Source organism: Triturus cristatus, chromosome 9 (genome assembly GCF_964204655.1).
Source record: "Triturus cristatus chromosome 9, aTriCri1.1, whole genome shotgun sequence".
NCBI lineage: Eukaryota > Metazoa > Chordata > Amphibia > Caudata > Salamandridae > Triturus > Triturus cristatus.
This window is the reverse complement of record NC_140592.1, coordinates 716,921,191-716,934,092: the sequence shown is the minus strand read 5'-3', so window position 1 is coordinate 716,934,092 and position 12,902 is coordinate 716,921,191. Positions and strand designations below refer to the sequence as shown.

Genomic DNA, 12,902 nt, shown 5'->3' with positions numbered 1-12,902 from the left:
CATATGTAAATGAACCTATACGAGTGAGTGGCTCCGGGCCCTATGTCATGTAGACCTTACTCCCACCCTGCTCCCTCTCTGGTTCTTCTCAGGCGATCCCTTGTTGATTTAGAAGTACTGTGTGGATTGTGGTCACTGAGGGCATCTGGGAATTCCTACTTAGTTAGCCGCCACTAGCTCAACCTCCGTAATGGGCAACAGCTCTCCCTAGTACATTGTATACACAAAACAAACGTGTTGACAATCTGGTGCAAAAACACAGATGGAATGAGAAAAAGTCAATATGGGAGAAAGACCTGTGCACGTCTGAAAAAAACTATACCCCCTGGCTCAGGGTAGTCATTTTGACAGATGTTGCTGAATCCCATGGCTGTTGCAGAGGGTACAAGTGGATATGAGGACAGTAGGACTGCCACCCGGGAGGGCCTCCTAGTCTAAGTCAACAGTCATAAGACCAATGAAGTGCACACCAATGACCGTGAAACCTGATGGGGCATGTAGCACAAGAGTGCTGAGGTGGGACAGAATTGCCTGAGAGAGTGGAGGTGGTGAATACACAGAAGTAATTGTGATGGGTAAATCAAATAAAAACACAGTTATCAGAATGCACCACCAGGAGCAATTAGCCACTAATAGGAATTGCCACACCTCTCTAGCTCCTGTGGAAACCGGTTTGATCTGCTTTCAAGAAGCCATATTGCTGCTAGCACTACAAGTCCTTGCCCTTAAAGTGGGTCTCTTAGAGTAAGAGAATCTCAGCTCTATTGTTCAGTGCCGGAACTAGTGTGTCAGACACTGTCGTTGCTCATTTTATACTTTTTTTTAAATTTGAAAGCATTTGCCCATCACATTTAGCCAGAGGCTTTAAAAAAATGAAATTAACTTTTCAATCTTTTAATTTCTGTTGCAGATGCTTACAAAAGATGCGCACTTGCCAAGGATCAGGCTTTGCCAATGCTTGGTATTTGTGATTGCTGGCCTCCTGTCTTGCTTTGACTTTACTTTTAGAAAAGTAGGGCTACAAAGGGCACAAGAAAAGTCACAGACAAGCCCCAGGCACTCATTGGAGAAGAGCATTTTCGCACTTCTGGAGATCACGAATAGATCAGAAGAGCCAGTTTAATTGTGATGTTCTTCAGCCCCAGAGAGTGAGTATTCCCTTTTCAATGTCTCTTTGCATAAAGCTCTGTACCCCGCCCACCCCGTCCTAACCTGCCAGGTTATCGCTCCAGTAGTGTTTGGGATGGTGATTCTTCATTAAAGAACAGCTGGCCCAGTGATGTTTGACCTGTTGAGATCTGCTGTGGTTCTAGAGAAAAGTGGGGCTGGGGAGAGATGCTAAAGCGGGTAGTGATGCGACATGGTAAATACATTTTTGTGAACAACTGTGAAGAGCTGTTGGGCTGGAATGAGCTGCGAGAGTATATGGGGCATGTTTACTAAAATATGTCAGAGTGCGGTGTTACGCCAAATTTGGCAACGCCGCACTGCAACATTTTTAAAACGCAGGGATGCGCCGTATTCAAAAGAATACGGCGCTTCCCTGAGTTTCCGCTGGCGCTAAAAAAGTTGCCTAGTGCCAGCGCAGGCGCCCTGCCGCCATGTTGCAACGGTGCCTGAGCTGCAGAGGCGATTGTTTATGTGCAGGAAGGGACACCTTCCTGCACATAAACAATCATTAAAGGTGATTTGCTCTTTCTATGTGTGCTGCAGAATGCAGCACACATAGAAAGAGCAAAATACGAGGAGAAATTATTAATTTCTCCTCGTATTCCCATACTAAGACCAGGCATTCCCTGGTATTCGTTTTTGGCGCTGTCTCAGCCGTGTAAATCTGAGTTAGTGTTAAAAAGCAATGAGTGTTGCAATGGAATGCCCACAGCAACACCCGTTGCACGCCCCTTTGTCGCAGAGAACTGCTTCCAAAAGGGACATATTTACAAGGTGGCGTTAAGCCACATTAAGTGGCTTAGGTTCACCTTGCAAATATATGAAATGGCACTACGCCACTGGAACGTAAAAAAAAAGTGACACTCCGGTGGCGAAAGGGGCTTGTAAATATGACCCTATGTGTCTTTCAAGAAAGGTAAGGACTGGAAAGAATGTGGGCTGTTGGGGCTATTGAGCGAAGGCACAAATACGGTATGGACGTAGTTCTGAATTGGCAAGTATTTTCCCCAATATGCAGGGGTTGTGGAGAGAGTCTTGGATGGTGGAGAAATTTTAGGGCTCTGACTAGATGCTGGACCAGAGAGAAGATGCTGGATTATTGAGATGATGGTACTGTGGAGAGACACTGTGGTTGTGGAAATTCTGGGTCTGACATTGTGGAGCGATACTAATGGTGTAGTGAGATGTTAGAATTCTGGTGAAATTTTGCGGTTGTGGATAAGAGAAGGAGTTTTGAGAGTTTAGGGGAAGGCACATTTGTGTGGGGTTGAAAGTGTGAAGGGCGAGCTATGAAGGTGGTGTGGGTAGATGAGTTCCTATGAAGAGTGGAGAGGGTGGCTATGAGATGATGAGCAGGCTCTGAAAAGATGGTGCAGCACAGAAAATGCAGGAACTGTGGAGAGATGGAGAAGTGAAAGTATGTATTGGCTTTGAAAGACATGTCAGTGAAAAGATAGAGTGCCTAATATAGGGTTTGGAGGAGCGGGAAGACTGCCATGTAGCATGTTGCCCCCCCCCCCCCCTCCACCACCCACCAACCCCCCACAGCTTTCTGGGCAATTAAGAGGTGGGTGATCAGCTGTGTTACTGTCCCTGGAACCTCATCTGGCTCCACCACTGATAATCACTGGCCCAGTGGTCTGTCTGCCACAGGATCACTAGTTCATAATGGTGGTAGGTCCGCCATATTGAGTGAGGAGCAATGGTCAGTGATTTGCCCTGCTCATGTCCACTACATAAGTCACGATGGACCTGGAAAATGTAGAATGACCCCACAGGCAGGAAGAAAAATTCCAGCGCTCCTGGGCCATATTTTTCTCTAAACCAAAACGTTTGCCTAGTTGGTGCTTTAATCACGACGCCTGCACTGCTTTTAGGGGGGCGGGGTGGGGGGGTGCTGAGACGGTGGTTGTTCTCCTCACAGAGATACCTATCAGCAGATGGGGATTTCTAAGAAAGCGACTGCCACCCACCCAACTACACACACAGCAGACCTGCAGACCACTACCAAGGTCTAAATGACCCTACAGTGTCTGTAAAAATATACAGGAGTGAAGAGATGGAGGGGCTGTGGAGAGATGGGGCAGTGAAGAATTGCAGAGGCATTGTGGGATACACAAATGAGGTTTTGTATTTTAAATTTCTTTTAAACAAATTTTTGAATGAAATCTGTACTTTTTACAGATTTCAGTGCAAATAAAGTGTCCAAATTTTAAGACAAACCTTAAACTTCTGGCTCAGGATATTAATGGTACAGCAACCTCCTTTTGGCCTGAGAATACAATTTTTACCTGATTCAGCCCCCATTCCGACAACAGTGAACGCGCCTTTCCCATATAAATCCTGTAGAGAGAAGGGTCTATTGGCACCTAATTTATCAGATTATATGAGCTGTACAGGCCCTTGGACTCAGATCATTATAGACAGATATACCCCTATCCTTGAGCTCTGAGGCCATCCCAGATCAACCCCACCCAGGCCTACCTCCATTCCTGGATACAGTCTCTCCGTGGGCTGAACGACTGGGCTGAGAAGCGGCCATATGTTTTAAGCCCCATTCGTACCCTACCAGGCCCAGACAAGAGGGCACCAGTCAATCTAAGTACGTAATACGTGTTTTTTTTCCAATACTGCACCTTAAGAAGAGTTTGCATGGACAATGCCTTGGGGGTCAACAGGTCAATATATTGCCTGTTAAGTTAAATGCAATATAAAAGGCAGTAGAGTGCACCTTAATTCAAAGAGCAATAATCCGGGTTCAGTGGGCCCCTTTGACTGCTGGCCCCCATGCCACTGCACCTGATGCACCAGTGGAAGCTACATCCTAGCATTGGGGTTCAGACGGAGAAGATTGGGTGGAGACACCTGTGCCAAATCTGAGAATTAAACCCTTGATTAAAAAAGGTGCTCTCTGCTGAAAGAGCTGTTTTCTCAACTGATTGGGGAGCTGTTTGCAGAGTGTCAAGACCTATATTCTATATATTAAAAGAAAGTTTTCTCTCTGCACTGAAATGAGGTACTTTAAATAGAGGCCATCTCTGCAATAAAATAAGGTACACAATGCAATGTCCCTTTTTTGGGGCCATATTTCATGAGATTTCTAGATGTTAGCTATGCTCAGGAGTATAGCTGCCATTAGTGCAGAATGAATAGTGGTGTAAGGGGCCCATCGATCCCCAATTCTGTGCCCAAAAAGGAGTAAGGTAGCCCATTTTCATTCCTTGCATTATGGCCCCACGCTACTGAGCCCACCGTGGTGACCTAATGCCTGTGCGAGACATGGCTCCGCTAGGCCAGTGGCGGCCGTTATTTACCGGGGGTAGCGGGGAGAGGGGGAGGAGATGGGGGGAGTTGTAAATTAAAATATTAAATCATTAAAAAAAACACTTACCTTCAGGCCGGCCTCCCGGGCGACCACTGCCTCTCAGTCCGCTCACTGCCGCCACTCGCTCCTCGGAAGCAGGAAGCACCCAGGCTCCTGACTCCTCTAGCCAATCAAAAGCATCATTGTGATTGGTCTGAGCGCCATTGTTCGGCGCTCAGACGGGGAATGGGGGCCTGGGCATGTTCTGCACCCAGGCTGTTATGCAGTCTGGGTGCAGAACATACAAAGTGCGCATGACTGTTATGGTCCGCCCGTGAGAGTGGAGCAACTAATCCTCCTCCTGGCCACTGCTCTGGGAGTCCAGCACCGCACCAGGAAATGGAAAACTAAAATGAAAATAAGGCTGGTTCTTATCATTTCAGTTTTCATCTTTTTACGCGGCATAAACAGTGGGGCGATGCTCCTCCACCTTAGTGGAGGAGCTGTCACTGCTTGAGGCTGGTGGCCCTGTAGCTGGGTCAATATCGGTAGCGTTGGGAGGTATCAGTGAAATATCAGGGTAATGATTCTGGTGGCATAGTGGGGATGGGGTACATTTAGCCAGACAAGTGCCTGAAAGTGGAGGGCGAAAATTGGCTGGCCAGAGTGTTACAATCGCTGCAATATAAGATTAGCATCAAGTGAGAAGCAGTCATTTCCATTAACCCACTGAAAAATCCAATTTATACAAACATGTCTAGACATCCTCCAAGAGAATGAGTATGAGAATCACACGTCTGTGAGAACATGCAGATCTGATGGCTCACAGTATAATATGTTGAGTATTTTTAAACATAATCTAATGACTACGACAACACGTTTGCAGAAGTAATCCCAAGGAAATATTTTATTACAGTGTTACTGAGAAATGCAAGTGTCATTGGGTGTCAAGGAACGTCAGAAGCCAGCTGCTCACTTCTTCACCGCCTATTGTTGACTCTACTTCCTGGTTCTTCAGCCGCTAACGCTGATGACGTTCAAATATCAGAGCCATGGCCGCACTCAGGGCAGAGAGCCAGACTGTCCCCACTGCCGCGAAGCCGAAGACCAGGGTCCACAGCAGAGTCGTCCTGGCTTTGCACCACTGAAAGAGATGAGACCAAGAGTGAGCACCATGAGGGGAAAGCATAGACTCTTAGATCTTCAGTGCATATTCTGGGCGTGGAGAGACATAAAGGTGGTTCAACGAGCCTTGTAATGTCATTTACATAAAAACACAAAGAGATCTGACAGAGATTGGAATGACATTTTCCAATATGAATTGAAGAAGAGTTTCAAAACGTTATGTCTACTGTCCTGGAAAGCAGTTTGTGCTCCACGTCAACCAAATCTATTTTCTTTAGCTCCTTCCAGGCTTAGATCTCTTTCCAGCCACACAACCTTTGTAAACCTCCTCTCCTTCCATACATATGACTATGACCTTTGTACACCCCTCTCCTTCCATACATATGACCTTTGTACACTCCTCTCCTTCCACTCATATGACATTTGTACCCCCCGTCTCCTTCCATCCATATGACTTTTGTACACCTTGCTCTTTCTAGCCATACAACCTTTGTACACCCTATCTCCTTCCACCCATATTTGATTAAAAAAACTTTATTCAACACAAGGGCATGAAAGAATAAATATCATACATAAATTTGTTAAAATGAATAAATCATTACAGAGGAATCTCAAGCCATTCGCAAAACCTTTATCAAATTCTATCAACAATACAGAGTGAATACACACAGCATTAATCAATAAAAGGGGTCACAGTCTTCCTGATATTGAGTGCTTGTATATAACCTATCACTGATGCACAACAAAAGTCAGACTCTAGCAGTTGGAGACAGAGCAAACAGACAGAAAAAGAACGAGAACCAAAAGTTAATGGACATAAAAAAAAACGCCCTTGGTCTAGAATAAAAACTACAAAAACAACATAAAAAGGGCCAGGGTCTGCTTAGAAAACCCATCACAAGGACAGGGAGGCAAAAAAGAGAACCACAAATCGTGCTGAGGGTGGGCTACCAGTAAATACAAAGTACCCTATCTAAAATGGGTCAGAATAAATCTGCTTTCCAAATTTGTAATCCAGGTAAGGTAATGTTCCTTGCCCTCAGTCTGCCCTCAGTCTGCTTTAGATCTAAATAACGGGCGACTGAGGTCAGAAACCTCTGTACACAACCACCCTTTCCATCCATATGACTTGTGTACACCCCCTTTCTTCCTACCCATACGTCCTTTAGACACCCCACTCTCCTTCCACCCATCCAGCCTTTGAACAGCCTTTCTTCTAGTTATTCAACATTTGTACATCCCCTCTACTTCCACCCATACAAACTTTGTACACCACTTCTTCCAATTATACAACCTTTGTACATTTTCTCTCATTCTAGTCATAGTGTTTAATTTGAGCCAATGCCTGCTGGTGAGGCCCACCGGCGCTCATTTTTGGGGACAGCACTTAGTTTTCCTCATCAGACTTTGGCCCAGAGTACAGGTGACAAAAAACACAAGGGGTACATAAAGAGGAAGAGAAAGATGGAAAAAAACTGTGACAAAGAAATAAATAGAGGTGAAAAATAATGTGAAGGACTGTGATAAATGGACACCAAGTGCCTGGTGGAGAATTAAAGAGGCATGAAGTGAAATCAAGACTACTCAGCCTTGGTATTCCGCATTGTGACCTTCCATGATACCATCGGGCTTATGGACAAAACGTTGGCACCTGGCACTTATTCTTTTAGAAATGAAGCAATGCAGCCATACAACCTTTGGACACACACCCTCTGTTTTCAGCTATGTATCCTTTGTACACGCCCTCCATCCACACAACCTTTGTCAACCCCCTCTCCTTAGGGCCAAACAACCTTTGTACACCTCTTTGCCTAGCTGTACAGCCTTTGAATACCCATTTCCCTTCAAGCCGTACAACCTCCTTGTCGCACTCTGACACCTCATTCTTTCTAAATCGGAATTCCAGGCAAAGGAGAGACTCCTATGGGTCAACAGGGGACTCAGGAGGGGATTGACTGCATACCTGATGTATGTACTTGCTGCATCACTAGTCAATGTGTTACCACCTTAGAATAGGTGTTGGCCACTTCTGGGTAATGGACCACCAGAGAGGAAACACAGCCCGACCGTAGTGATGAGAGAGTTCAAGACACAACGACGCTGCACGAACACAACGCAGCAAGATACCATGCTGCTCTGTGCTGCGTGAAAGGGAGAGGGTAGGAATGCGACATATCTATGCGCTGGTGCACTTTAGACTGCATTCCTGCTCACTCCTTGTGCTGATGCACTTTAGACTGCCTAACGCCATGGCAGGCAACCTTGCAAGGACAACCCCTGGCAAGGGACACCTTCCTGCACATAAACAATCCTTTGAGACTTGTGTCCTCTTTCTGCGTGTGCTGCAATTAAGATATTTCTATTGTTATGCCACCCTTGGGAAGGCATACCATTTTGATGCATTCCCAGGTCTACCACTCATGGTAAATCTGGGAATGTGCCGAAATCCATGGATGGATGCGTGGAAATACTCACGCTCCACCCATTGAACACCTCCCTGGGGGAGAGTAACGTAAGGCTGCGACTTGTGCTGCTTTGCATTACTCCATGTCTTACTATGACAGAGAAATTGTATGTAACCCTCAAAAGACAGCACCCAGCCTTCTGTTCATATGTTGTCATTGCACCAGGGTGAGACATACATAAGCTTTTCTTCACCTGATAACCAGGTTGTGACGAGGGGGAATTGGTGAAGGACCCCGGGGGCACCAGGTCACCGCTGCCAGTACTGACTCTACTCACACCTGAGAGGAGGGGCTTGAAGGACCCCAAATCACCGGAAGCGGACACAGAAGGGGAGGGATGTGCAGAGAGCGAGGAGCAGAGCGAGAGCGAGGAGCGGAGCAAGAGCGAGGAGCAGAGCGAGGAGCGGAGCGAGAGTGAGGAGCAGGGCGAGAGCGAGGAGAAAAGCGAGGAGAGGAGCGAAGGAGAAACAACGGCAGAAACCAGAGGCTACGCCGGGTCGTACCCCAAGGAAGGACCCAAGGACGAGGCAGCCGGGGCCCATGAGCCGGGTCCCGGCTTCAGGCAAGTGCTAGAGGAAACCGGGATTGGTGGCACGTACAGTTGGCCTACTCAGGCTTATAGACAACCGCCGGTAGGGATAGTGAGTGGGCGGCCTTTAACCCATCTCCAACGGGACACACCTGACGATAAGGCCTCGGGGACGACGGACTCGAAAAGCCCACACCCTAGAGGGAATAAGGGGTTGGGTACCCCCGAAACGCAGTTTTAGAAAAGGGGAGGGAAACCAATAGGAGGGAAAGGACAGATACTAATTGCCCGGTGTTTCTTTTTTCCGAGGGGACGCCTGGCAGGACCACGCCCTACGAAACCGCCAACGACGTGGGGAGGCAAAAGAAGCTGGAAGAGCTCCAAAAGACCCCTCTCTACCAGAAGCCGCCCTTCTTGATCCCCTTTTCCTCTACCCCTGGACATGTGTCCGTGGCAAAAATAAAACCGAGAATCAAACAGTAGCAGTAGTCTCCTCTGGTCTGTGGGGCGGGGTGTGACAGTGGTGTCAGAAGTGGGATCCAGGACCGAACCACCACGCCCACGCACGACCAAAGTCGTACCCTTTACGCATGGAAAACCGCCCGCGTACCACCATGACACAGCCCATAGGTCTAAACGAAATGCTGGCCCAACTGGCTGAGGGACATTGCCATTTGCAACTGGTCGTCGAAGCCCAGTCTATGGAAGCTAAAAAGGACAGGGAGGTGTTACAAGAGGCCCTGCAAGCCCAAGCAGGTCTCTTGGTACAAAATCAGGCCATCCACGATACTGCCATCCAAAAACTGACAGACACTATCGCCAGCGCCAAGGTGCCTCCGAATTTTCCCAGCTCAGTACTACAAAAGTACAGAACCGGCGAAGACCCGGACTTCTTTTTTACAAACTTCGAGCGGGTGGCGAGTATGGCCCAGTGGCCTATGGAACGCTGGGGCCAGTACATCGCCCCACTACTGTCCGGTGAACTACAAACAGCCTATCAAGCCGCTAACCCCTCTGGTATCACGCCCTACGATACTAGAACGCCTCGGATGCGACCACGAACAGTACCGTAGTCGATTCCGAAAAGAGAAATGCCAACCCCAAGACAACCCCAGAGCGTTTTTTTATCGGATACAAGATCTAGGTACTCGATGGCTTCAGCCCCATACGAGTAGTAAGGAAGAATTAGTGGACAAGATCCTTTTAGAACAATACATAGACGGCCTCCCTACGATGACCCGGGCCTGGGTAAAACAACATCCTAACCTAACCGTACCTCATGCTATAGAACTAGCCTGCGCCCACCAACGGTCACCAGAGGCTCGACCCTTCACACCCAGAATTCCCACCTCCATCATACACCGCTGGAGGGCGACCGTCCCTAGCCATGTTCCCTCAACCCCACGCTCTCTTATCGATCCCCAACTCATACCTCGACCAGAAGGGAAAGAGGGTAGTCAGGGACCCCAATGCTTTCATTGCACAGAATGGGGCCATATTTACCGCAACTGTCCGCAGAAACCCACCTCCATCGAACCCATGGAAGTAGGATACGCCAGAGGCAGGGTGCTATGGGCAGGAGAGGGTGATGAAGCCTATCATCTGACCCTTAAGGTGAACCACACCGAGACCCGGGTCCTCATTGGTTCTGGGTGTCGTCATTCGGTGATCACACAGGAACGGGTACAGGCCCATCAGTGGCAAGAGGGGGAAGGAGTCGTTATTACATGTGTACATGGGGACCAGAAACGCTATCCTGTGGCGACGGTGACCTTAGGGTTTGGAGAACAGAGCGTCGTGATTCGAGTAGGGGTCATCCCACACCTGGTCGAGGACATGATCATCGGTACTGATTATAAGGGATTCTCTGCTCTCTTATCCAGGGCGATAGAGGAGAGAGAGAGCCAATGATGGCTTACGGAAGCTCCATTGTCAACCGTGGACATAGAACCAGGTGTGTGCAAAATAAAGAAAATGCGTCGAGAAAAGAGAGAGCAAAATAGGATCACTGTATTACATGGCCGAGCTAACATCCCTTCTACCCCCTCAGGCGCAGACGAAGAACCAGGACCTACTGGCAGCTTTAGGGCCGAGCAGAGAGAGGATCCAGCATTGGGACATGCATGGGCACGGGCCATAGACGACAAAGATGATCCGGTAGGCCTCTGTTTTGTGATATCGAAGGGGTTGCTATACAGGAAGGTAACGAAACCCGATGAAACCCTTCGACAGCTCCTAGTTCCCCTACCGTTTCGTGCTCAGGTTATCTACTTAGCCCACAACCAGGCAGGAGGGGGACACTATGGTAGGGAAAAAATGGAGGAATACCTCTTGCGACGGTTCTATTGGCCAGGGGTCTTCTCCGACATAAAGAGATACTGCGCAGCCTGCGTAAGATGCCAGGTGTCCAACCCCCCCAATATACCCAAAGCGCCTTTATGCCCTCTTCCGGTTATTGGTGTCCCTTTTTCCCGGGTGGGAATGGATTTGGTCGGTCCCCTTATCACCTCGACCCGGGGATATCAGTACATCCTAGTACTGGTCGATTATGCGACTCGGTACCCGGAGGCCATCCCCCTTACCAGCATGTCGACGAACAGCGTCGCCCAGGCCATGTTGACCTTCTTCAGCAGGGTGGGGTTCCCTAAAGAGCTTCTCACCGACCAGGGGACCCCGTTTATGTCGAGGTTGATGGCCCAGATCTGCTCCCTGCTAGGGGTACGCCAAATACGCACCTCGGTCTACCACCCCCAAACAGACAGCCTGGTGGAAAGGTACAACCAGACCATAAAGAACATCCTTAAAAAAACAGTGTCAGAGACCGGACGGGACTGGGACCGACAACTGCCCCGGACGTTGTTTGCCATCCGAACTCATACCCAGTCCGCTACGGGGTTTAGTCCCTTTGAATTGGTTTTTGGGAGGAAACCCCGGACATTAGTGGACATGGCAGCAGAAAGGTGGGAAGAAGAGGAGGACGAAAACAGGGCTCTACTCGACTATGCGACACAACTCAAAGACAGGCTTTCTTCTCTCTGGGACAAGGTGAGGCGTAATTTAGATGCAGCGCAACAGAAGCAGAAAAGACAATACGACAGACAAGCGGTTCTTCGACACTTCACGGTAGGCGACAAGGTTTTACTCCTCCTCCCCTCTTCGGACAACAAACTCCTAGCCCGCTGGCAAGGCCCTTATGTTGTGCTCGCACAGGTCACACCCGCCACTTACCGCATAGCCGTACCCCACTCAAGTAAAAAGGGACAAATATACCACGTCAACTTGTTGAAAAAGTGGACCGCTGAGCCCGAAGACAGGACTCAAACCCCTACGAATCTGTTTATTACCGACAGCAAACCACTAGAGATACCCTTTCCTCAGGCAGACGACACCAAGAACATCAAAAATATCCCCAAACGGTCCTGCTTGACACCAGCCCAGAAAACCGACCTCCGGTCCCTCCTCGAGTCCTATTCAAACGTGTTCTCAGCCAAATCTGGGAACACTCCCCTTGTGCAACCCGACATCCTCACAGACTGGGCAAACCCGATCCGACAAAGACCCTATAGGATCCCCGAGGCCAGACGACATATAGTGGAAAAGGAGGTAGCGGATATGTTGGAGAATGGGATCATCGAACCTTCCCACAGTCCTTGGTGTTCCCCTATTGTACTGGCCCCAAAACCCAACTGCACAGTAAGCTTCTGTGTGGACTTTAGGCGCCTCAACAGCGTCTCCCGCTTTGACTCATACCCCATGCCCCGTGTTGACGAACTTATCGAGAAGTTAGGGACGGCCCGATACATCAGTACACTGGACTTAACCAAGGGATATTGGCAAATAGCGCTCACCCCTCAGGCCCAAGAGAAAACGGCATTCGCCACTCCCTCAGGCTTATACCACTTCCGGGTCCTCCCCTTCGGCCTCCATGGAGCCCCTGCCACCTTCCAGCGCCTCATGGACATAATACTTAGACCCCATCAAGACTATGCTGCCGTATATTTAGATGACATAGTGATTTACAGTACCAACTGGGGGGACCACCTTAAGCATCTTCAGGCCATCTTCTCCAGTCTCCGGGAGGCGGGTCTGACTGCCAATCCCGACAAATGCATGATCGCTACTGACAACGTTCGTTATCTGGGCTACCATATACAAAACGGACAGATCCGACCCCAGATAGATAAGGTCAAGGCCATCTCAACACTCGAGAAACCAACCACAAAAAGGGGTATTAGAGCGTTCCTGGGCTTAGTGGGCTACTACAGGAGATTCATTCCCCACTTTGCTGAAGAAGCGGCCCCCCGCACGG

At 48.7% G+C, this 12,902-nt stretch overlaps 1 protein-coding gene across 1 annotated transcript in view; it reads right to left on the bottom strand.

The window, feature by feature from the left end:
* Positions 1 to 5,375: 5,375 nt before the first annotated feature.
* The window catches only part of LOC146798588 (uncharacterized), a 67,893-nt gene continuing 60,366 nt past the window's right edge, over positions 5,376 to 12,902 (bottom strand). The window contains exon 3 of the mRNA XM_085625898.1: positions 5,376 to 5,618. Within this exon, the coding sequence (XP_085482024.1) occupies positions 5,496 to 5,618 (123 nt within the window). The 3' untranslated portion in view covers positions 5,376 to 5,495. The remainder of the gene's footprint in view (positions 5,619 to 12,902) is intronic.